We start from the raw sequence: 26,586 nt of genomic DNA, 5'->3' as shown, positions 1-26,586 counted from the left end.
CCTTTTCTACAAGAGGTATTAACTGCTGGTGTTCTGCTAAAGTCTTTAACAATTCCATAATAAAAGGCAGATAATTATGCTTCCTTCTGATATTTTCAATCTGAAAAGAGAACATATTAAATCACTCTAGGTACATTTCCCCTAATTTTCTGATATATCATTTTTTGTACCCAATTTAAAACATATGGAATAAAATCATCTATACTTATAATAAAAATATTAAAAAAATAAAATTAGGTTCCTATTGAGAACAAATACTAATAAAACATGTGCCAAGAGTTTCGTGGGCATGGCTTCCTATCCTAAGCTTAGCAACAAGAGGCTTTTAAAAACCCAATCTAAGGGGCTGAGGTTATGGCTCAGTGTTAGAGCGCTTGCCTCCCACATGCAAGGCCCTGGATTCAATCCTCAGTACCACAAATAAATAAATTAAATAAAGTTATTGTGTCTAACTACAACTACAAAAAATAAATAGTTAAAAAAACAATCTAAGATTATTTATGAAAATGCAATTTACAGCCAGGTGCAGTAGCACACACCTATAATACCAGCAGCTCAGGAGGTTGAGGCAAGAGGATTGAAAGTTCAAAACCAGCCTCAGCAACTTAGTGGGGACCTAATCTACTCAGTGAGACCCATCTCTAAATAAATTTTAAAAAAGGGCTGGGGATGTGGCTCAGTAGTTAAGCACCCTTGTATTAAATTCCCAGCACCAAAAAAAAAAAAAAAAAGATACATATAAAAGTAAGAGTCTACATGATAAATTAACATTCTTTTTTTTATATAAATATTTATTTTTTAGGTGTAGATGGACACAACACAATGTCTTTATTTTTTTATGTGGTGCTGAGGATGGAACCTGGGTCCCGCCCGTGCGAGGCAAATGCTCTACCGCTGAGCCACTATCCCAGCCTAAATTAACATTCTTAATACTACATCTATGTAAATAATCAGGCAAGTCTAATGAGACCAGCTTTATTTTCTGACCAAGAATAATCTTTCCTTGAGATTATATTTTATCAAAAAGGGGTAGAATGTAGGGGGAAATTGTGCTTCAGGGGGGCATAAACTATGCATCATCTAAAGAATACCCTCCTATATAAAGTATGATTCTAGCCTTCTATTGACATCAAGATATTACAGATTCTATCTAGCAGAGGTTCAATAGACAGCTCTTCATAGAAAGAATCTTCTATCTTTCGTAAATTCATTTCAATGTTCTTTTACTTCATATAAATTTGTGCTTATTTGACAATTCTTTTTAACTAGCTGTGACATAGGTTCTTGAAGTTTATTAAATTAAATCTTAATGTGTTCATTTTATGTCAATATGATAATCATTTTACCTTACAAAGCATTCCAAACAATGTAGCAAAGATTCTGAACATTTAATCTGTAATTTATTTTTAGTAGGTACTAAAAGTAGTTAATTACAAAATAATCTTGCATAATAATATAAATAATAGGTAGTCTGGATTTTAATATTATATGAAATGGAAAGTGACAGTTAAAGATATCATCTTTTAAATTGTGAATACAGCTCAGTTGGTAGAGTTCTTGCATCCCATGCACAAGGCCCTGGGATCAATCACCAGCACCACCACCACCACCACCACCCCCCCCGAAAAAAAACAAAAAAAGACCTTTCATCTCTTACTTTCTTGTCCCCATGAATTGGCCTTTCCATTTTTCTGCCCAGAATACTCCAGAGCAACCACTTCTACCTGTAGAAATCCTACTACTTTAAGGTTCATTCATTTTATTGAACAGTCATTTGTTGGCTGTTAAGTGTGATTTGAAGAACTATGGCTGATGATGTGGTAAGCAACCAAAAAAATAATCCTTTCCTTCAACTGAGTTTCAAATGAAAAAGTATCCTTTTACTATTGTAACGTGGCAAATAACTTAAGTTCCATATCAAAAGCCATGCAAAATTCAGGTATACTCTTCTTTTTCCTCTCTCTGAAAAAAGTTTATTAAACATATTTCGAAGTGAAGATGACTGTCCGTACTAAAGAATATCTTGCTATTCTATTTGACTCTGAATTACACAAATGTTTACTATAAAAACAAAATTAAATCAAACTTATTTTTTAAATCCCCTAATAATATGAAAGCAAATTGAGAAAAACATTTACGTGAATTTAAAACACAGCAATTTGACTGTACATCTAAAATAGGATATGTACTAGCTGGAAGAGTAATCCTGTAACTCCTATAATCTCAGCGACTCAGGAGGCCATGGCAAGAGGATCCTAAATTTGAGACCAGCCTCAGCAACTTAGTGAGACGCTGTCTCAAAATTTAAAAAATTGAAAGGACTGGAATGCAGCTCTATGGTAAAGTGCCCCCCAACCCTGTTCAATCCCCAGTACCACACAATAAATAAATAAAATGGGATACATCCTAAGGAATAAAACAAATTTAAGGAAAACAATTCAATTCTTATGAACATTACTGGTATTGTTATTCTGATTGTGTGTGTGTGTGTGTGTGTGTGTGTGTAAATAAAATCTCAAAACCATCAAACCATAAAGGTATCATGTCAAAGACATGAGACTGCTTGAAGTGGCTCCTGAGTCTAAATATGGGATAATTTGAGCATCAATAAGAATAACTGCAGTAAACTAAAGCTTCAAACAGATTAAATATCTGTTCGTAACAACATTTTTAAAAAAGAAAAACCAGGGGCTGGGGATGTGGCTCAAGCAGTAGTGCACTCGCCTGGCATGCACGGGGCACTGGGTTCAATCCTCAACACCACATAAAAATAAAAAAATAAAGATATTGTGTCCACCTAAAACTAAAAAATAAATATGAAAAAAAAAAAGAAAGAAAAACCATCTTACTTATCTTTGCAGGGTGCCAGAGAATCAACACATTATTCTGAAAACTGGTAAATGATGGAAGGGAATGCAATCATTAAACACACCTTCATCTCAAAATATACTGCTTCTTATTAAAACATTAAAGAAACATATTTAGAAACATACCTTGTATCTTTTTAACTTTTGTACTTCTTCTTCAATAAGCATCTGATTTTTGGCAACTTCTGATTGAATAGCACTTAACATATTACTACCCTGATCTGTATCCATAGGTTCCTCCTTAGAAGAAAGAAAAAAAATAGCACACCCTAATGATTGAGGCTTAAGTCCAGAATATTTTTAAGTGATTAACACATTATAATTATTTTCAAGTTTCTACACTTAGAAATATTGACAAAATATCAACCTAACAATGGCAATATTAAAGGATAAAAGCTCTAAAAAGTACCTTCCATATTTCTAAGTTTTACAATAACACACAAATTTCCACCTAAATACCATCTATACTATGAATATACTGTACTGCTATCTTTTATATCTTTTTTGAGAAATATACTCTAACTTGCTTAATTATATAACAAAATCATAATAGTCACAACAGTTCATAGCTAACATTTACTTAGCCCTTCCAGTTGTCACTCATTGTTTTAAATGGTTTACATATATTGTTCTCATTTATCCTTATGATAACCTCCTCATAAACTAAATACTACTATTCTAACACTACATTAAGAAACTCAGCCACTGTCTGACAAAGCCAGGAACTAAATCAAAGTAGCCTGAATCCAGATTGCATTCCCTTAATCTCTATTTAGGAGATTTGATTAAGTGTGTGTATATATATATAAATATATATATATGTATTGAAAATATGTGTATATATTTTAAAAACCAACTGTATGTATGTATGTGTGTGTATATATATATATATATATATATATATTTTTTTTTTTTTTTTTTTTTTTTTTTTTTTTGTACTGGGGATTGAACTCAGGGGCACTTAACCACATCCCCAGCCCTTTTTTATATTTTATTTTATTTACAGACAGGGTCTCACTGAATTGTTTACGGTCTCAATAAGTTGCTGAATCTGGCTTTGAACTCACGATCCTCCTGTCTCAGCCTTCCAAGCCATTGGGATTACAGGTGGTGCCACCATACCTAGCTTAAATGTATATTTTAAAAAAGAAAAAAAAGATACTTTCCCTGAGAGAATTACTAAATTAGAACTTTGTACTTAAAAATATGGCCACAAACCTCTGCAAGTTGTCTTTGTAACTCTGCTATCTTCTGTTCATAAATCATTTTTCTGTCAGACACAATAGCCATTAAGTTAAATCGAATTTCACCTTCACTGTACCTAGAAAAGAGTTATTTTAAGATTTTTACAGAATTACAAAACCATTGCTATTAAGCTAATCCACTATGAGTAAACCATTATTCTTTGTGATAGTTACCCTATCAACTGGCTAATAATTCAAATTGGCATTTCTGAAAGTTTTTGTATATGAAAAAGTAATAATAACTATAGCAAAAAATTTAGCTAAATTTCATCACAAATATTTGTAAATGTTCTAAGTGTTAATTACACTTAAAACATTTGAAGTAATAAATTTTATGTAACATATTTCATCATTTTCCCTAACTTTATAAGAAATAATGAAAATTCATTTATTTAAAAATATCTGAAAACAGAATAAACTAAGACCCCACATTTGTTGGATTAATTATACTGGAATCTTATTATTATTATTATTTTTGGTACCAGGGATTGAACTCAGGGGCACTCAATTACTGAGCCCTATTTTGTATTTTATTCAGAGACATGATCTCAATGAGTTGCTTGGAGCCTCACTTTGCTGAGGCTCTCTTCAAACTCCAAATCCTCCTGCCTCAGCCTCCTGAGATGCTGGGATTAGAGGCATGTGCCACTGTGCCCAGCTATGCTTGAATCTTGATTGTAATTACTCCTGACTGCACAATTTTTTCAAAGTCATGATACAGTTTCTATTTTTAATTAATATATTTTAAATTTTTATTTCTACCTTATATATAAATATGTAAAACATTTATGCATTTCATTAATATAATGTATAATTATATGTTGTAGTGAAATTTCTGAATGTTGTTTTTTACTACTCTGATATCAATGAAATCTCTTACAGCATAAGCTTGTTTACAGTAGAAACTGACATTTTAAAAATCATCTATAACATGTATATGGCACTTACTCAAGATAAAAACATATAAAAAAGTTAAGCCCATTTTGCATTAGGTCACCTCCATTGGTTTCTCACAGTTCTATTCATGAGACAGAACACAGCCTAATAAAAGCATGAAATATGTAAAAACTGTTTTAAAATTTTCACTTGAGGAATTTGCATGTTCCTATTCTTCCCATTAAGTTCAACATCCAGAACATATATATTAGAAAGAGACAAAGACCAAATGTTCAAATGAGAGAGAAGGCAGACAAGCTAGGGAACTCAAGACCCAAGAATGACATGATGATGAATTCCCTGAGTTCTCTTTATGCCTCATTCATCATTCATCCAAGACTTGGAAATGAAGAAACCAGCAACAGCCAAAAAGAAAAAAGAAAAAGTCCAACAAAAATCTGTTCTTGCTAGTCAATCAGAACAGGGGCAGTGTGGCAAGACAGAAAACTTTTGGATAATAATTATTCTGGCCCAAACCCGGATCCCTGCCCAGCAATAACAAGGAAACCAAGGAAGCTCTTCCCTCCTTAATAGAAGCTGTGTAGAAAACCTGAACTTACAATCCTATCTGGCAGTAATGAAGAAGCACCTCCAATTTACCCTGCCAGAGCAGTGTTCATTAAAAACAGTGGAAACATGGGCTGGAGTTGTGGCTCAGAGGTAGAGCATTCGCCCAGCATGCATGAGACACTGGGTTCGATCCTCAGCACCACATAAAGTAAAATAAAGACATTGTGTCCATCTATAACTAAAAAAGAAATATTATTTTTTAAAAAACAGCAAAAACAGAACTTTTAATTATTTGCTTATTTATTATCAGAAATTGAACCCAAGGGGCATTCAACCACTGAGCCACATCCCCAACCCATTTTATTTTGAGACTAGGCCTCACTAAATTGCATAGGACCTCACTAAACTGCTGAGGCTGGCCTTCAACTTGGGATCCTCTTGTCTCAGCCTCTGGTCTGCTGGGATTACAGGCATGAGCCACCATGTCCAGCCAAAACAGAACTTATTTAATGAGACCCAGAGTCTTATTATATAATACCCAGAATGTTCAGGTTCATACTTAAACCATGAAAATCTCAAACTGAATAAATAATCCACCTGATAGATAATGAGATGACAGATGGCAAACTTATCTTACAAAGATAAGAGTTGTAAAAAAATGTTTCAAGGAGCAATTACAAATACACTAGAAACAAGTGAAAAATGAAAAGTCTCAACAAAAAAACAAGATATTAAACAGAGACAAATGGAAATTTTATTATAACCCAAATAAAAAATAAACCTCAATGGATGGGCTCAAACAGGAAAATGGAATGGAGGGTACTCCCAGAGGAAAGAATCAGTGAACTTTTTAAAATACAGAACAACAGAAATTACCCAATCTGAACCAAGAAAATAAATAGACAAAATTAATAGAGCCTCAGGGACCTGTGGGACTAAATAAAAGATCCAACATTCAAGTCCTTGGGGTCCAGGAAAGGGAGGAGAAAAAGGGTGAGGTTTACAAAGTATTCCAAGGTATAATGGCTGAAAACTTTCCAAATTTGACTCAACATATACCTATAGATTTAAGAAGCTGAGCAAATCCCAAAACACAATGTAGTCAAATTTCTAAAAGCTAAAGAGAAGGAAAAATATCTTGAGAGCAGCATGTGAGAAACGCCATGCCTACAGGAGAATGACAATGCATTTACAGTAAAAAAAAAAAAAAATGGTGGCCAAAAGGAAGTGGCATAAAATTTTTCAAGTGCTGAAAGAAAAGAATGTCAATCCAGAATTCTGTATCTAGTGAAAATATCCTTCAGGAATCAAAGAAAAATTTAAATATTTTGGATTAAGAAAAACAAGAAATCTGTTCATTTAGAACTTACTCTTTGGATAAGCTAACAATTTTCTAAGCAGAAAGGAAATGATAAAGAAAGGTATCCTGGGCTGGGGTTGTGGCTCAGTGGTAGCATGCTCGTGCATGAGGTTCAATCCTCAGTACCACATAAAAGTAAAATAAAGATTATTGTGTCCACCTAAAACTAAATAATAAACATTAAAAAAGAAAAAGAAAGAAAGGTATCCTGGAACACCAGGAAGGAATAACAAAATGAAAAGAATTTAAAAAATGGTTAAATAAAATGTTTCCTTCTCTTTAACTTTTGTTAAATTATGTTTTGTGTTAAAGTGAAAATCATACTGTTTTCAGTCAACCACAGTGGTACACAGCTGTAATCCTAATGGCTCAGGAGGCAGAGGCAGGAGTATCACAAACTTGAGGCCAGCCTCAACAATTTAGCAAGCCTCTAAACAACTTAGTGAGACCCTGTCTCAAAATTTTAAAAAAGGGCTGGGGATGTATCTCAGTGGTAAAGTGCCCCTGAGTCCTATCCTGAGTACCAAAGGAGGGGGGAAAAAGGTTTTCCTAAAATGTATACGGAAGAATGATTTAACTGTGTTATATAGAGTATGTAAAGGAAGGTAAGGTTCTGTATTACACCCACACAGGTAAAACGTTGACACCAATAGACTGTGACAAACTTAAAAACCACTAAAAACAAAATACAAGTAATACACTAAGCCAAATGTAGTGGTGCATGATTATAATCCCAGCTACTTGGGAGGCTAAAGCAGGAGATTCACAAGCTGGAGATCAGCCTGGGCAACTTAATGAGATCCTATATCAAAACAAATAATTAAAAGGGTTGGGGAGGTATCTCATAGCACAACATCCCTGGTTTCAATCCTCAGTAACTAACACACACACACACACACAAGAAATACACTAAGAATAATACATATAAATAAAAATGGAATTTCAAAAGTATTTAAATAACTTACAATAGGCAAAAAATAGAAAATAAAACAAAAACAAAGAAAAATGGCAGAATTAATCATAACATATAATTATATTAAATGTACACTTAATTTCAGATCTTATAAATTCACTGCATTTGATGTAAGTGATCTCAATACATCAAATAAATGACTCCCTTAAAAAAAAAAAACTCACTTTAATTATGATATGAGTAAGTTAAAAATAGAAAAAAGGAAAACAAAAATCATACATATGTTAATCCAAAGAAGCAAGAGTAGCTACATAGACAGACAAACTTCACAGCAAAGAAAACTATTAGAGACTGAGAGGGCAAAAAGGACATTATGTATTGATAAAAATGTTCATCCAAAAACAAGAAACAGTAATGATAAATATGCATGCACCAAACAACTCAGCTGGAAAATGCATGAAGCAAAAATGATAAAGCTGAAAGGAGAAATAAATTCAAAGTTGTCCCTTTTTTGCAAATGATTTGATTATCTATGTAGAAAAATGCCATAAAATTTAGATCTGTTCAGTACAGAGGATGTAAGACAAAGGGTGAAAAAAACAATTTTATTTCCATGTATTAGCAATGATGACATGGAAACAAAAAATTAAAATACAATATCATTTATAATATCACTCAAAAGAATATGAAGTGCTTGGGTATAAATCAGACAAAATGTGTACAGGATTTATATACCAAAAGCCACAAAATGCTGATAAAAGAATGCCCCCCACACACACGGGGCATACAAAAATAAATAAATAGAAGAAATTTAGAGATCTAAATAAATGCAGAGACCAGATTCATATTGGAAAACTCAACATACTACAGATAACAATTCTCCTCAAATTGATCTAAATGTTTAATACAATTCCTATCACAATTCTATCTAAGAATTTTTGTGGCTACAGAGAAAATAAAAAATGAAAATTTATACGAGAAAGCAGAGGAACCAGAATAGCTACAACAATTTCAAAGAAAGAAATGAAGTTGAAGGCATCAGTCTGCCTCATTTCAAGACATAGCTACAACAACCAAGACTGTGTGCTACTGTCAGGACAATAGATGAATAATAAATCCCAAAATAGAATCATTCAAATATGCCTAATTTGATTTTTAAAGGTTCAGGAAGAATTCAGTAGAAAATGGATAGTCTTTTCTAACAACTGATGATAGAGCAATTGAATATGTGTAAGTATAAACAAAAAACAACAATAACAAAAAAATCTTGACCTAAATGCCAAACCATATACAGAACTACCTAAAGCAGATCACAGATTTAATATAAAATAAACTATAAACATTCTAAGGAAAAGAAAAAGAAAACAGGATCTAGGGCGAGGCAAAGCACTTTTAATCTTGTGAACAAAAATATAATTCATAGCAAGAAATATTGATAAATAGAACTTCACTGGGAATAAGACTCTGCTCTATAAGAAACCATGTTGAAAGGATGGGCTACAGACTAGAAAATAGTATTTGCAGGCAACATGTCTGACCAAGAACAAGTATTTAAAAAACACTGGGGGCTCAACAGTCAAAAATTAGAAAATGGGCAAAGGACATAAAGAGATTTTTAACATCATCAGTCAATAGGAAAATATAGACAAAAAATCACAATGAAATATAAGAATGGATAAAACAAAATAATTTGACACCACCAAATACTAGAAAGGATGCAGAGAGAAACTGGATTATTCATATTTTCTAGGAAAGTAAAATAGCGTAACCACTATGGAAAAGAGTTTGGTAGTTTCTGAAAAAACTAAACATGCATTTACCATAAAACTTTATGGACACTCCTATGCATTTATCTCATTTATATTTATATGAAAGTGTACAAAAATGCTTACTGCAGTTTTATTCATAATAGCAAAAAACGCCTATGTAATCCATATGTTTTTCAATGAGTTAATAGGCAAAAAACTGATATGTTCACACCAGAGTAGTACACATCAACTAAGAATAAACTACTGATATATTTAACAACTCAGAATAATCTCCAGTTATGTTGAGTGAAAAAAAAAACTAATGTAAAAAGATAACACAATGTACGATTCCATTTATTTGCTCTGTCTTGATGACATCAATGTTAATATCCTGGCTGTGATATTATACTATAGTTTTTGCAAGATACTACCATGCAAGGCAGAATACACAATATGTCTATATTCTTTTTTATAACTGAGTATGAATATATAATTACCTCTAAATAATTGAGTATTTAAAAAGCCATCAAAAACAAAATTTTAAAAAACATCAATCTATACAAATATTTGAAAACATCTCACTTAATGGAGACTAGCACATTTAAATTCTCTAAAGTTATGTCATATCTGACATCCATGTAAAATTTGGACATTTTTAGAAATAGATTTCCTGAATGCATTAATGCAATCAAAAGTAATGTTCTACATACAGTGCTCAAAAAAAAACAAGAAAAAACAAACAAAACTAAAATCCTGAATGTTTATGCCAATGAAATTAGCTGAGTATTTACTTTTGTATTCTTTTTTCTATGACTGGCCGTACTGCGCTGATCCAGTCATCTTGATTGCAAGCACCTAGAAAGAAATTTTAAAACCAATTAAAACAAAAATAAGCGTAATCAACATCAACACTCCCTCAAAAATCTTTCTATAAGTACGTTTAGCAAATTCAGGACAGTAAGTCATTTTAGCATTACTATATTAAGCTTTAATTCTTATTGTCTTGATTAAAGATTAGGAGAAAGAATATTAGCATAATTTGTACTGTCATATTATTGTCTTACATGGGAGATACTAAGCAAATATTTGAGGAAGTAACAAATTAGGAAGTTTACTCATTTAAACTCACAATCCTGTGAGATAAGGGTAACTACCCTGACTTTACAGATGATAAAACTATAAGATTAGAAAGACTAACCCACATGTTAGGACAAAATAAGGATTCAATCCTTATTTACCTGACTCCCACAATCCTAACTCAAAAATTAAAAAGTGAAATCCATCCATAATGTGAGTCCAAAACGTAAGAATAAATATTTTTAAAAATTTAAATTTAATGGGCTGGGGATGTGGCTCAAGCGGTAGCGCGCTCGCCTGGCATGCGTGCGGCCCGGGTTCGATCCTCAGCACGACGTACAAACAAAGATGTTGTGTCCGCCGATAACTAAAAAAAAATAAATATTGAAATTCTCTCTCTCTCTTTCTCCCTCTCTCACTCTCTCTTTTAAAAAAAAAAATTAAATTTAAAAAAAAGTACAAAATTTTATGAATAGCATATAATATCAGATTCTCAACTAAAACAAGTTCTGCTGGACTTCATTCAATCCATTTTAAAAAGGAAAAGAGAAAATTTAATAAGCTCATAATAAGGAGTTAAAATTATTTATGGCTGGGCTTGGAAGCAGTCTAGCATGTACAAGTTCCTGGGTTCAATTCCCAGCACTGTGGGGGGCAAAAAAAATTTTTGTGGATCATTGTTTTAGTATTATTTCAGGACTACAGATTGTACCCTTACTAACCATTTATCATCTTTCCTTAAGGTTAAAGACAGGGTAAGATAAGGACAATTTTGCCCTTTAGTAAAAAGAAGAGCACAATAACATTCTATCTAAATACAAAGAAAGATATTTAATAGGAGATTACTGAACAGTAAATTAAAGTGATTGTTAATGATCCAACTTCAAATTAAAAAAAAAAAAAAATTTACTGTACTTGGGACTGAACCTCAGCCTCACAAGACGCTGGGATTACAAGCATGAGCCACCATACTCAAGCCAAATGAAAATATTTTATTCCAAGATGAAGTAAGAAATGCTTGTTATCCCCCAGTAAATAAAAATGACAATAACAACCTTTTAAATTTACTGAGTATTTTTTTAAGTTAACTGGAAAATAAAATATAAATTATGTAATCTGTGGGTTAAAAAAATATTTTCTCTTAGAAAAAAAATTAAAGGTCAATTGAATTATTGCAGTTAACATGTCATTCCTATGTTATTTTAATTCCATAAAAAGCTAACACTTTCATATTATACGACCTTATAGTAACCTCCACTTTTAAAACGTAAGCAGTACTATAGTTTAAATAAAGATGAATAGTCAACTTTTTTGTCCTTGTCAAAATAAATACTAGGGCTGGGGTTGTGTCGGAGGTAGAGCGCTTGCCTAGCTTGCAACAAGCACTCACCTCGATCCTCAGCACTACATAATAAAAATAAAATAAAGATATTGTGTCAATCTACAACTAAAAAATAAATGTTTTAAAAAAAAAAGTTAAACACCAAGAAACCAGATTACCTAAATCAATTGGTCCTTCTCTTAATCCATCTAATTCATACAGTCTTCCATTAACAGGAACATAACTGACAAAGTGAAAAGCATCTTCTTCTTTGGCTGATGTTTTTGCATCAAATTCAAACATTTGCTGTCTATAGTTAAGAAAAAAACAATGAGACAAAGAAACAAAAACAGAAACTGTACTTATTTAATATAAAGACTCATTACCTGGCAAAACTGTTGTGTACTTGTCGAATCACATCTGAATTGCTCAGTGCCAAACCCTTCATCTAAAATAATTTTAGAAGCAGTATATTAAAATAAGAACTATGACAAAGAGGTCATTTTAGGATTAGGAAGAAGATTTTACTCACAGCTGCATCAAAACTTTGTGAAAATTCTTTAAACTCTGATAATGTCTCTCCTAAATGAACATCTTGATGGGTACAGTTCAATAACACACTTACAATGGCTTGAGTGGCACATGCATTGTTAATTACCTATAAAACATAAAAGCAAAGATATTATTAATTTTTTAAGTTTTTAACTGGTGAAAGTGACCCCCAAAATATATTAATAGTTTCCAATTTTTATTTCATAGTCTTAGCCGAAAAATAATAAAAATGTTTGATTTCTAGTCTAGTCTATTTTCAGAAATTGGTTGCAATTCTGGAGTTGATTCTAGAAAACAAATGAACTTATAACATTAATGAAAGCCAATTCAGTTAAGGTTACAAGACCAATCATCCAACATAGCTGATTAAGCCAAATGAACTTATCCTCCCTTCACACTCACTTCCTCCTAAACATATTTCTGCCTATCCAACCCAGCACAAACTTTTAACTCATCTACGTCGCTTTTAGATAATCCTGCAACAACTCATATTAGTTTCTACTCTCATTTGAATCCTCCCAAATATGTCCACTCAATCAGTTTTTACAGTTTTGTACTCCAGCTATTAAAATGTTCATTTAACAAAAAACGCTACAGCCATGTAGCTTTCTAGGCACTTCACATATAACAAATTTCTTTTGTTTTGGCACCAGGGATTAAACGTAGGGGTGTTCAAGCACTGAGTCACATTCACAACCCCCACCAATTTTTATTTTTTATTCAAGACAGGGTCTCACTAAATGGCTCAGAGCCTCACTAAGTTGCTGAGGCTGGCTTGAGATCCTCCTACCTCAGCCTCGGGAGCTACTGGGATTACAGGCCTGTGCCCCATGCCTGGCTCATCCAGAACCTGACTCATGCTAGATAAATGCTACAATCCTCACCCCTAATTTTTTCTTTCTTCTTTTTTTGAGTGCAGGGGGATCTAACCCAGGGCCTCATACATGCTAAGCAGCTGCTATACCACTGAGCAACAACCCCAGCCTAAAGAAGCAACATTCTTATTCTTGTTTTATACTTGTGAAAGCTGAGACACAAAAAGGTTAAGACTATATTCTCAACTAAGGTACTTTCTCTTACTCCCCATCTTAACAGACATGATAAGACTGTGTTTTCCATTCTCTTCTTTCCAATTCCTAACAAATATAATACCACTACCATTTCTATAATTCCTCTATGAAAGTAATATGTATTCAAAATCATCTCAGAATTGATGATTTAGAGGAGATCTGGAATCCAATTAACATTGTCACTAATTTCTATTAACATAAACTTTGATGTGAATCAGTTCTTTACTGAATTTGGATGACAAGTTTTAATGATTAAAAGAAGACCATAAATGTGGCTAACTAAAACTTTCTAATATTTAACGTTCCCTTATCTTGGGCCAAAATTACCTAGGATAAAATTGTCTGATGACAGCAGTACAGTGAAGTCATAGTTCACACATTCTTCCAAAATCATGACACATTAAAGATACACTATATAATCAATGCTGGGTTACATAGCAAAGCTTTTAGAGTTATCTATGAAACATTTCTATGACCTAAGGACTTCAAATCTGCAACCTACCACTTTACAATTTTTTTTTTTACAGAAGTAGAAAAAAATGTCCTATAGTTGCTGATATTTCTCTTTTGATGTGAATAACAATTTATAAAGTCCATAAACAATTATAGCTTATAGCTCATCTTGTGCATGTGTCTCAAGAAGAGTAATGACAGTGTACATGGGAACATGGGAATAAAAATACTTCAAGTTTTAAAAAGAGTTTAGTACCACTAGGTGGTTATGCTATACACAGTAAAGAATTACCAAAAGAAGGGGAAAAAAATTAAAAAGTATAGCCACTCTTTCAAATAATATTTGCCAGTCTTTGTGGAAAATGTTGAACAGTGAACAAGAGAGACGTGATCTTTGTCCTTATGAAACCAACATAATATTACCATATATATGTGTGTCTATACATAGATATTTGTACATATTTGAGAAAAGTTTGTAACTTATGCTACAAAAAACCTAATGCAATATATATTATTTATGTGATCCCCAACTTTTTAAATTCTTTATTATGAATATTCTATATACTCTGGTTTTTAACACATTTTAAAGTTAAGTAGTAGAGTTCAACAACAGAAACAAAAATAGAACAGGGGTCACAAGCAGAGCTAGCCCAAAACCTTAAGAATTTGGCTTGAATTCCTTTGATGGGGTATACACTTTAGTTTATCAGAGCTCTTTCATTTCATGTCTCGTATACACAACAATTCACATATTGATGTTGTCAACCTGATACTGCAGGCATTTGATTATGTAACCTTGTACTCAAGAATGACTTCTTTTCAAAACTTATGAAAAAAAAAAATGGTAGATGCCTGGGGAATAATACTCAGCCTAAAGTACTACATATATAATCAATCTTCATTGAGTCATAGCTATAGCAATATATACAATCTAAATTTTAACATTTATTAACAGTCCAGAAAAAAACAGTATAGAAGGTAAATTATGGTTTCTTAAAGGAAATGTTACTTTAAAATGTGCCTATAACTCTAGCAAGTAGCTGGCTGATTAGGGAAGCAAAGACAGGCAGACCCCTTGAGCCCAGGAGTTTGAACACCTGGGCAACATAGCAAGACCCCATCTCAAAATAACAAAACTTTCTAAAAAGTAGAGATAAATGTGCTGCTCATCACCAAAAAAAAAAAAAATGAACAATAAAACCAAAAGAGTTAAAGAAGAAATCATTTTACAATGGAGTATCAGATAAGGTTTCCCTATATGTGAAATTTTAACAGGGCTTTGAAAACTTGGACCTAGAGAACAGAGAATGAAATTTATTCTATGAAATAAAGAGTTTGAACATGAGGATCCAACATGGCGGCAAGAGGGGAGGCAGCGCTTTCAGTACCTCCTCAACAACGGGGTGAGAGAGACGCATGGATACGCTTAGATTCGACCTGCTGAGAAACTCCTAGCAAAATTCCACTAAAGAGAGACCGGCCGGGAATCGGTAGGATTTTGGGAGGTGACAGTTTGCGCTAGACGAGTGAATCTCCACCACTCAGTGCAGAGGTCCAGACCCGCCAGCCGCTGCCCGCGCGACTCGGCGACTGTCGGCTGCCTGCACCGGCCCCCGCGTCAGGGCGGATAGCCTCCGAGGCCCAGCGCAGCAGGAGCGGTGCAGGGACTCTAGGAAGAGGTCTCTCGCCAAGCCTTCATGAAATAGCGAACCGGGAGCTGAAACCAACCAGAGACAGACCAGTCCCACCCCTCCCTTCGGACACTCCGGCAAGGAGCCTGGGGCCCGCCATAGCAGAGAGGTGACATCACGAAAGTTCCGCCAACAGAATTCCTTCCCAGCGGAATCCACGTTAGCAGGTGTGTGACTCCCACCCCCTCCAGATACAAGCAGCCAGGAAACCTCGGGAATCTCTCCGGGGGCATGTCTGTAGGGAAGCAGAGGGGATTCCAGATCCCCACCTCCCCTTAACACCAGCGGCGACACCCAAGATCTTAGCCACCAGTTTCTGGGGGCATGCCCACCAAAGGGGTCCGGAAAAATTAAACTGTTGGTTCCCAGATCACCACACCACAGCACTGGGGCTTAGATGAATGACAGAGAGGGTGTTCATCGTTCGGGATATAGGACATGCGGTGGGGCTGCAAGTGTAATCAGACCCTTGGGGAACCGCCTCTGGTGAACAGGACCTGGCTGGCTGGCTGGGAGGAGGAACAGGGGGAGGGGCCGGATAAGTGAAAGGGCTCTGAACTAACAGGATTGAGAGACTCCCAGGAGCCACCGTACAGGGATTTCTGTCAGCACATAGAGGGCAGAAGCTCGGCTCAGAGGGCACAGCTCCGCCTATTGGAAGAGAAGAAAATGGGATTCAGCCATAGAACAGGGGATGCCAGCATGGCAGAGATCTGATGTCATCGGAGAGCGGCCCAGGAGAGAACTTCATCGGTGCCAGCGGCGACGGAAACAGTTGGTCTCCTGGTAGGGAGGGTGAGTCACAGATACCCGAGTCTCTCTCGCTTTGTCGTCGAGCCAGAGGGGAGGAGCGGGGCCGCCGCCCGCGCCCGCAAGGTAGGCAGACCTGCGACCAACCTGCAGATCAGGCCCAGCGGTCTGCGGGCGTGGTAGGAGGGGCAGGGCAGAGCCGCCGCCCGCGCCGGCAAGATAAGCAGACCTGCGACAGACCGGCAGATCAGGCCCAGCGGCCTGCCAGCGTGGTACACACTTCACCCCAACTGGAGTAGGGGCAGAGCAGAGCCTTCGCCCGCGCCCAGATCAGGCCCAGCGGCCCGCCTGTGTGGTGGTCAAGTGACCCCAATTGGAGTGGGGGCGGAGCGGAACTGCGACCCGTGCCCGCGAGGTGGGCAGACCGGCAACCAACCTGCAGATCAGGCCCAGCAGTCCCTGGGCATGGTAGGAGGGGCAGGGCAGAGCCTTCGCCCCCACCTGCAAGGTAGGCAGACCTGCGACAGAATGGCAGATCAGGCCCAGGGGTCCGCGGGCGTGGTAGACACCTCACACCAATTGGAGGAGGGGCAGAGCAGAGCCCCCGCCCGCACCTGCAAGGGAGACTTTTCAACTATACAAGAGCAATATAAATATATAGGGAGGAGAAAAATTTCAAAAACACAACAGTTTCACCAAGAAGAAAGAAACGCAAGCAGTATGAAAAGACAAGGAAAGAAAGGACTACAAGCAATGGAGGTCAACTCAACTTTAGAAGAGGTAACAGCTGCAGCAGATGGAATGTCAGATAAAGAATTCAGGATATATATGCTTCAGATGATCTGGAGTATCAAGGAAGACATTAGACAGCAAAATCAGACAATGAAAGATCACTTCGACAATGAATTACACAAACAAATCCAGGAAGCAAAGGATCAACTATACAGGGAGATAGAGGTTATAAACAACAAACAAACAGAAATCCTAGAAATGCAGGAAGCAATAAACCAAATTAAAAACTCAATTGAGAATACTACCAGCAGAGTAGAACACTTAGAAGATAGAACAACAGACAATGAAGACAAAGTATTTCAACTTGAAAAGAACATAGACAGCTCAGCAAGACTGTTGAGAAACCATGAGCAGAACATCCAAGAAATATGGGATAACATTAAGAGACCAAACTTAAGAGTCATTGGGATACAGGAAGGTATAGAACTCCATACCAAAGGAATGAGCAATTTATTCAATGAAATAATACGAGAAAACTTCCCAGACTTGAAGAATGAGACAGAATCCCAAATTCTAGAAGCCTACAGGACGCCGAATGTGCAAAATTATAAGAGATCCACACCTAGACACATTATAATGAAGATGACCAACATACAGAATAAGGAGAGAATTTTAAAAGCTACAAGAGAAAGGAAGCAGATTACATGTAGGGGTAAGCCAATCAGGATAACAGCTGATCTTTCAACACAGACTCTGAAAGCTAGAAGATCCTGGAATAACATATTTCAAACACTGAAAGAAAATGGGTTCCAACCAAGAATTGTGTATCCAGCGAAATTAAGCCTCAGGATGGAAGATGAAATTAAAACCTTCCACGACAAACAAAAGTTAAAAGAATATGCAGCTAGAAAACCATCTCTTCAAAACATCCTCGGCAAAACATTACAGGAAGAGGAAATGGAAAATAACAATGAAAACCAACAGTGGGAGGTAGGACAGTAAAGGGGGGGGGAATAAACAAAGAGGAAAACAAACCATGTTTAGTAACATAAATAAACAAATATGGCTGGAACAACAACCCATATCTCAATAATAACCCTAAATGTTAATGGCTTAAACTCACCAATTAAGAGACACAGGCTAGTAGAATGGATCACAAAACAAGACCCAACAATATGCTGCCTACAGGAGACGCATTTGATAGGAAAAGACATACATAGGCTGAAGGTGAAAGGTTGGGAAAAATCATATCACTCATATGGACTTCGGAAACAAGCAGGAGTGTCCATACTCATATCAAATAAAATAGATTTCAAGCCAAAGTTAATCAAAAGGGATAAAGAGGGACACTACATACTGCTTAAGGGAACCATACACCAACAAGACATAACAATCATAAATATATATGCCCCAAACAATGGTGCACCTATGTTCATCAAACAAACTCTTCTCAAGTTCAAGAGTCTAATAGACCACCATACAATAATCATGGGAGACTTCAACACACCTCTCTCGCCACTGGACAGATCTTCCAAACAAAAGTTGAATAAGGAAACTATAGAACTCAATAACACAATTAATAACCTAGACTTAATTGACATATATAGAATATACCACCCAACATCAAGCAGTTACACTTTTTTCTCAGCAGCACATGGATCCTTCTCAAAAATAGATCATATATTATGTCACAGGGCAACTCTTAGACAATATAAAGGAGTAGAGATAATACCATGCATCCTATCTGATCATAATGGAATGAAACTGAAAATCAACGATAAAAGAAGGAAGGAAAAAGCATACATCACTTGCAGAATTAACAATAGGTTACTGAATGATCAATGGGTTATAGAAGACATCAAGGAGGAAATTAAAAAATTCTTAGAGATTAATGAAAACACAGACACAACATATCGGAATCTATGGGACACATTGAAAGCAGTTCTAAGAGGAAAATTCATTGCTTGGAGTTCATTCCTTAAAAAAAGAAAAAACCAACAAATAAATGATCTCATACTTCATCTCAAAATCCTAGAAAAAGAAGAGCAAAACAACAGCAAAAGAAGTGGAAGGCAAGAAATAATTAAAATCACAGCTGAAATTAATGAAATCGAAACAAAAGAAACAATTGAAAAAATTGACAAAACTAAAAGTTGGTTCTTTGAAAAAGTAAACAAAATCGACAGACCCTTAGCCATGCTAGCGAAGAGAAGAAGAGAGAGAACTCAAATTACTAGCATACGGGATGAAAAAGGCAATATCACAACAGACACTTCAGAAATACAGAAGATAATCAAAAATTATTTTGAATCCTTATACTCCAATAAATTAGAAGATAGTGAAGGCATAGATAAATTTCTTAAGTCATATGATCTGCCCAGATTGAGTCAGGAGGATACAGACAACCTAAACAGACCAATATCAATCGAGGAAATAGAAGAAACCATCAAAAGACTACCAACTAAGAAAAGCCCAGGACCGGATAGGTATACAGCAGAATTTTACAAAACCTTTAAAGAGGAACTAATACCAATACTTTTCAAGCTACTTCAGGAAATAGAAAAAGAGGGAGAACTTCCAAATTCATTCTACGAGGCCAACATCACCCTGATACCTAAACCAGACAAAGACACTTCAAAGAAAGAAAACTTCAGACCAATATCTCTAATGAACCTAGATGCAAAAATCCTCAATAAAATTCTGGCGAATCGGATACAAAAACATATCCAAAAAATTGTGCACCATGATCAAGTAGGATTCATCCCTGGGATGCAAGGCTGGTTCAATATACGGAAATCAATAAATGTTATTCACCACATCAATAGACTTAAAAATAAGAACTATATGATCATCTCGATAGATGCGGAAAAAGCATTCGACAAAGTACAGCATCCCTTTATGTTCAAAACTCTAGAAAAACTAGGGATAACAGGAACATACCTCAATATTGTAAAAGCAATCTATGCTAAGCCTCAGGCTAGCATCATTCTGAATGGAGAAAAATTGAAGGCATTCCCTCTAAAATCTGGAACAAGACAGGGATGCCCTCTTTCACCACTTCTGTTCAACATAGTTCTCGAAACGCTGGCCAGAGCAATTAGACAGACGAAAGAAATTAAAGGCATAAAAATAGGAAAAGAAGAACTTAAATTATCACTATTTGCAGATGATATGATTCTATACCTAGCAAACCCAAAAGGCTCTACAAAGAAACTATTAGAGCTAATAAATGAATTCAGCAAAGTGGCAGGATATAAAATCAACACGCATAAATCAAAGGCATTCCTGTATATCAGCGACAAGTCCTCTGAAATGGAAATGAGGACAACCACTCCATTCACAATATCTTCAAAAAAAATAAAATACTTGGGAATCAACCTAACAAAAGAGGTGAAAGACTTATACAATGAAAACTACAGAACCCTAAAGAGAGAAATAGAAGAAGATCTTAGAAGATGGAAAAATATACCCTGTTCATGGATAGGCAGAACTAACATCATCAAAATGGCGATATTACCAAAAGTTCTCTATAGGTTTAATGCAATGCCAATCAAAATCCCAACGGCATTTCTGGTAGAAATAGAGAAAGCAATCATGAAATTCATATGGAGAAATAAAAGACCCAGAATAGCAAAAACAATGCTAAGCAGGAAGTGTGAATCAGGCGGTATAGCAATACCAGACTTCAAACTATACTACAGAGCAATAGTAACAAAAACAGCATGGTACTGGTACCAAAACAGGCGGGTGGACCAATGGTACAGAATAGAGGACACAGAAACCAATCCACAAAACTACAACTATCTTATATTTGATAAAGGGGCTAAAAGCATGCAATGGAGGAAAGATAGCATCTTCAACAAATGGTGCTGGGAAAACTGGAAATCCATATGCAACAAAATGAAACTGAATCCCTTTCTCTCGCCATGCACAAAAGTGAATTCAAAATGGATCAAGGAGCTTGATATCAAATCAGAGACACGCCGTCTGATAGAAGAAAAAGTTGGCTACGATCTACATACTGTGGGGTCGGGCTCCAAATTCCTCAATAGGACACCCATAGCACAAAAGTTAATAACTAGAATCAACAAATGGGACTTACTCAAACTAAAAAGTTTTTTCTCAGCAAAAGAAACAATAAGAGAGGTAAATAGAGAGCCTACATCCTGGGAACAAATCTTTACTCCTCACACTTCAGATAGAGCCCTAATATCCAGAGTATACAAAGAACTCCAAAAATTAGACAATAAGATAACAAACAACCCAATCAACAAATGGGCCAAGGACCTGAACAGACACTTCTCAGAGGACGACATACAATCAATCAACAAGTACATGAAAAAATGCTCACCATCTCTAGCAGTCAGAGAAATGCAAATCAAAACCACCCTAAGATACCATCTCACTCCAGTAAGATTGGCAGCCATTATGAAGTCAAACAACAACAAGTGCTGGCGAGGATGTGGGGAAAAGGGTACACTTGTACATTGCTGGTGGGACTGCAAATTGGTGCAGCCAATTTGGAAAGCAGTATGGAGATTTCTTGGAAAGCTGGGAATGGAGCCACCATTTGACCCAGCTATTCCCCTTCTTGGTCTATTCCCTAAAGACCTAAAAAGAGCATGCTACAGGGACACTGCTACATCGACGTTCATAGCAGCTCAATTCACAATTGCAAGACTGTGGAACCAACCCAGATGCCCTTCAACAGACGAATGGATTAAAAAAATGTGGCATTTATACACAATGGAGTATTACTCTGCATTAAAAAATGACAAAATCATAGAATTTGCAGGGAAATGGATGGCATTAGAGCAGATTATGCTAAGTGAAGCTAGCCAGTCCCTAAAAAACAAATGCCAAATGTCTTCTTTGATATAAGGAGAGTAACTAAGAACAGAGTAGGGTCGAAGAGCATGAGAAGAAGATTAACATTAAACAGAGATGAGAGGTGGGAGGGAAAGGGAGAGAAAAGGGAAATTGCATGGAAATGGAAGGAGACCCTCAGGGTTATACAAAAGAACATACAAGAGGAAATGAGGGGAAAGGGAAAAATAATACAAGGGGGAGAAATGAAGGTCAGTAGAGGGGGTAGAGAGAGAAGAGGGGAGGGGAGGGGAGGGGAGGGGGGGGTAGTAGAGGATAGGAAAGGTAGCAGAACACGACAGTCACTAGTATGGCAATATGTAAATCAATGGATGTGTAATTGATGTGATTCTGCAATCTGTATATGGGCTAAAAATGGGAGTTCATAACCCACTTGAAGCAAAGTGTGAAAGATGATATATCTAGAACTATGTAATGTTTTGAACAACCAACAATAAAAAAAAAAAAGAGTTTGAACAAAGAAACAAAATAAGAGGATATATTTAAGAGGTAAAGAGCATACTGATTTACAGTAAATCACGGACCTTGAGGATTACTATAAGAGTAAAAAGTTTTACTAGGGAAATAAAAATTAGTACTGCTTCAGAAAGACTCAGGTTTATAGGAATGATTGAAGGGAACTGAAACCAGTCATCTGGTGATAATGACAGTGTGAAGTAACTAGTAAAAGGTGGAAAATTAATAAAGAATAAATCACTTTCACACCAATATGCAAATAAAAATCCAGAAGAAACCATTTTGAAAACTTATGCAGAAATGGAGAAATTCTGACAAAAAGTATCCTAATTCAAACTAACAAAAAAAGATAGAAACAGCCTGAATGGTCCTTTATTAAAGTGAAACAGTGGTTAAAAAAAAAAAAAAAAATACTCTCAAATAGAAAACAATCTCAGATGATTTTATACACCAATTCTGTCAAAATTTAAAGAAACAGATCATTTTACACACACACTTTATAACTTTAAAAGAGGAAATTCCATCTCATTTCATCTAAAAAAGTCAAAGTCATCACAAAAAGAAAAATTGAGGCACATTTCATTAATAATATTGATTTTAAAAGCCTGAAACAAAATACTATTTAATCCAACAGTATATAAAAAGAAACCACACCATAACTTAATGGAGCTATTGGATGACTTAATATTAGAAAAATTCATAAATGTAATTAACTGAAGTAACCTACCAAAAAGGAAATAAACAAAATCATCTAGAGGCAGAAAAAGCCTTTGAAAAAATTTAATATCCTTTCATAATAGACATTTGCTATTTAATAAGAGAACTGTTACATAAGAATATATCTTTAAACAATTTCCTTATCTTAAAAAATTACATTAAAAAAAGCTGTAGTAAATATCCTAAATGGGTAAATAGTAAAAGTATTCCTTTTAAAGTCACAAATGATTTTACAGGAAATCTCAGCCAGGCAATAAGACAAAATAATTATAATAATAATAATAATAGTAATTAGATCCAAAAGAATTATAAAAAAAAAAAAAACTGGGGTTATTTGAAGATGATATGGTCATTTAGTTAGAAACACTCCATTCCTCCCCAAAATCCAACAAATTATTACAGAAAATAGGAAAGTTTTAGCAGGATGGCTAAATATATTAATACATAAAAGTGAATTGCATTTCTTAATACCAGTACAAATACTAGGAAAAAGTAACTGAAAATGAGATATTTACAACTATAATAAGATATCAAGAAATGAAGAATAAGCTGGGCATGGTGGTGCATGCCTTTAATCCCAGTGACTCAGGAAGCTGAGGAAAGAGGATTGTTGAGTTCAAAGCCAGCCTCAGCAAAAGCGAGACCCATCTCTAAATAAAATATAACAGGGCTGGGGATGTGGCTCAGTGGCCAAGTGCCCCTGAGTTCAATCCCCAGTACCGAAAAAGAAATGAAGACTAAATCTAACAAAAGATCTATATCTACAGAAATGTCACCTGACAAAATTATGCAACATTTTAAAATTCTAAATATAAAGAAATAGGAACCGACGATGTTCAGAAAGGTATACATTCTCCTTCGATTTATATATATATATATATATATATATATATATATATATATATATATATATACACACACATATATATATTTTCAGTGCTACTACTGTCACAATTGTAACACGATTTTTCATACAATTTGGTAAGATTATAAAATTTCCACAAAAAGCATAGGACTAAGGCAGCAGCGTTATTTCTTGAAAAAAACAAGAGAAACGACCCATTACATATCATAACTTCAGAAGTCCAGACAATATTTAAGTACCATCATAAAGTTAACTGAGTAGCAAAAAGTAAAAAGGCCCAAGGATGTCATGTATTGGAATATGTGGTTTTTGTGCTAGTGAAAGTATAAACTGAAGAAATACTGAGAAAACATTTTGATACTGCCTCCTAAAGTTGTACATTTACCTGTCAGATGAAGTAGTATTTCTACTTCCAGAAGTACTGAAGGGCAAACTTGCATAAATAAAACAGGAAATGTACTAAAAAGTTTATAGCCCCACATAATTCACAGTAACACAAATGGAAAACCTAAATGGCAACCAACATCTACAGAAAAGCAAACAAACATGACCAATTATGTCCATGCAATTGATATTATGAACTATCATGATAAACAACTTATGCATAATTTTTTTTTTTTTTTTTTGGTGTGTGTATGTGTGTGGTACTGGGGATTGAACCCAGAGATGCTTTACCACTGAGCTATGTCCCCAGCCCTTTTATTTTTCATTTTGACACAGGCTCTTTTTAAGTTGCTCAAATTGCCCTCCAACTTTTGATCTTCCTGCCTCAGCCAACTAAGCCAATGGGATTATAGGCATGTACCACTGTGCCCAGCTACGCATGAAATTTAATAACATGATATTAAATGACAAAAAAAAATGTATATAGAGTGTGATACTTTTTATTGAGTAAAATTGTATATACACACATCTTTTTAGGATAAAAATAATACCCAGTGGCTCGGAAGGCTGAGGCAGGAAGACTGGGAGTTCAAAAGCAGCCTCAGCAAAAGCAAGGCACTAAGCAACTCATTAAGACCTCGCCTCTAAATAAAATACAAAATAGGGCTGGGGATGTGGCTCAGTGGCCCAATGCTCCCGAGTTCAATCACCAGTACCTCTTCCCCCCAAAAAAGAAAAAAATATATATGTACACATACAGACACATATATACATGAAGAAAAGCACAGAAATGATAAGTAGAATCAATGTGACAGTTATACTAGATAGAAGGAGGGAAGGTAAAGGTTATGTTGAACAAAGGGTAGGAAAGGAAGAAAAACAGATGAAGTTTACAGTAGGTGGTGAGTTCTTAGGCACTTACTACATTTCTTAAAATACAGAACTATATAACAAAATAAATAAATGGAATCCATGAATTGACCAATCATTAAGTGTGTATCATCTCTCAGGAATTATCATAACTCCATTCTTTGTACTTTAACAGTAAACTTTCTTAAGGAAAAAAGAAAAACACAGGCATCACCATTGATATGATTTCCTCCTTTGTTCTCATGCAATCCATTACACATTAAAGGTGCTACCTATACCTACTAAATATTACTGCTTTCCTATCTGTTCACATATTTTCACATGGATTTCTGCAAAAGCTTCTTGGTAATATCTACTTTTAAATTCTGTACCATTTCTCTTTTTTTGGTACTGGGGATTGTATCCAAGGGTGCTTTGCCATTGAGCAATATTTCTAGGCCTTTTAATTTTTTATTTTGAGATAAATTCTACCTAAATTGCTTAGGGCCTTGCTAAATTGTTCAGGCTGGCCTTGAATTTGTGATCCTCTTGCCTTATCCTCCCAAATCACTGGGATTACAGGTGCGTGCTACTGCAACCCAGCTCCATATCACTTCTCAAATGCATTCCCAATTCTGCAAGATCTCTTTTAATGAAAATCTGATCATGTCATCCTTCCAAATATACTTCAATAACCTATCAACTTAAAATATCTCCCATGGTCTGACCTGTCTGCATGTACAAGTTAACAGTTGTTCTCCCATATCTATCTTCTCCTCATAAAAGATTAGACTACCACATTTTACCTAGGCCCATGGCCACACAGAATGAAGACAAATTCCCTAGTCTCCTTTACAGTTTAACTCAAGTTATTGAGTTTTAGACAAAGAGAAGAAAGCTTGTGACCCAGGTAAATCTAGAAAAGGTCCATAAAAGAAACAAAGTGTACAACTGTCCCCTTCTTGCTGTCTGAAATATGGAAATGAGAGAACAGACGAAGTAATAGCAATCATCTTAGACCATTAAGAAACCTCTGGAATAGAAGACATACACAAAGGAACAAAATGAAAAAACCTGCAACCTTGATGGCTTTGGACATGAAAGGGGGAGGGAGACTATTTGTTATAAACAATTATTTCTCTAAACCTAACTGTATTTAAACCTAATATACCGTGTATTCACCTTCATATCTCAGGACATCTCC

The 26,586-nt window shown here is 35.3% G+C and overlaps 1 protein-coding gene across 7 annotated transcripts in view; it reads right to left on the bottom strand.

Annotated features, from left to right (window-relative positions):
- The window catches only part of Uchl5 (ubiquitin C-terminal hydrolase L5), a 48,972-nt gene that overhangs the window by 6,852 nt on the left and 15,534 nt on the right, over positions 1 to 26,586 (bottom strand). For 4 of the 7 annotated variants that reach the window (XR_011703997.1, XM_071600206.1, XM_027948827.2 and 1 more), the window contains 7 exons: positions 12,509 to 12,634; positions 12,363 to 12,424; positions 12,156 to 12,286; positions 10,370 to 10,433; positions 4,086 to 4,188; positions 2,994 to 3,107; positions 2 to 100 (listed from right to left, as the gene is read on the bottom strand). Coding sequence is in view for 6 of the 7 variants with exons in the window: in XM_071600206.1 (XP_071456307.1) it covers positions 2 to 100; positions 2,994 to 3,107; positions 4,086 to 4,188; positions 10,370 to 10,433; positions 12,156 to 12,286; positions 12,363 to 12,424; positions 12,509 to 12,634 (699 nt within the window). In the remaining variant the exon portion in view is untranslated. The remainder of the gene's footprint in view (position 1; positions 101 to 2,993; positions 3,108 to 4,085; positions 4,189 to 10,369; positions 10,434 to 12,155; positions 12,287 to 12,362; positions 12,425 to 12,508; positions 12,635 to 26,586) is intronic. The other 3 variants (XM_071600207.1, XM_027948828.2, XM_027948829.2) reach the window with 2 other exon arrangements.

Source organism: Marmota flaviventris, chromosome 12, assembly GCF_047511675.1.
Source record: "Marmota flaviventris isolate mMarFla1 chromosome 12, mMarFla1.hap1, whole genome shotgun sequence".
NCBI classification, from domain to species: domain Eukaryota; kingdom Metazoa; phylum Chordata; class Mammalia; order Rodentia; family Sciuridae; genus Marmota; species Marmota flaviventris.
The sequence above is the reverse complement of the archived record's forward strand: the minus strand, read 5'-3'. Positions and strand labels throughout refer to the sequence as shown.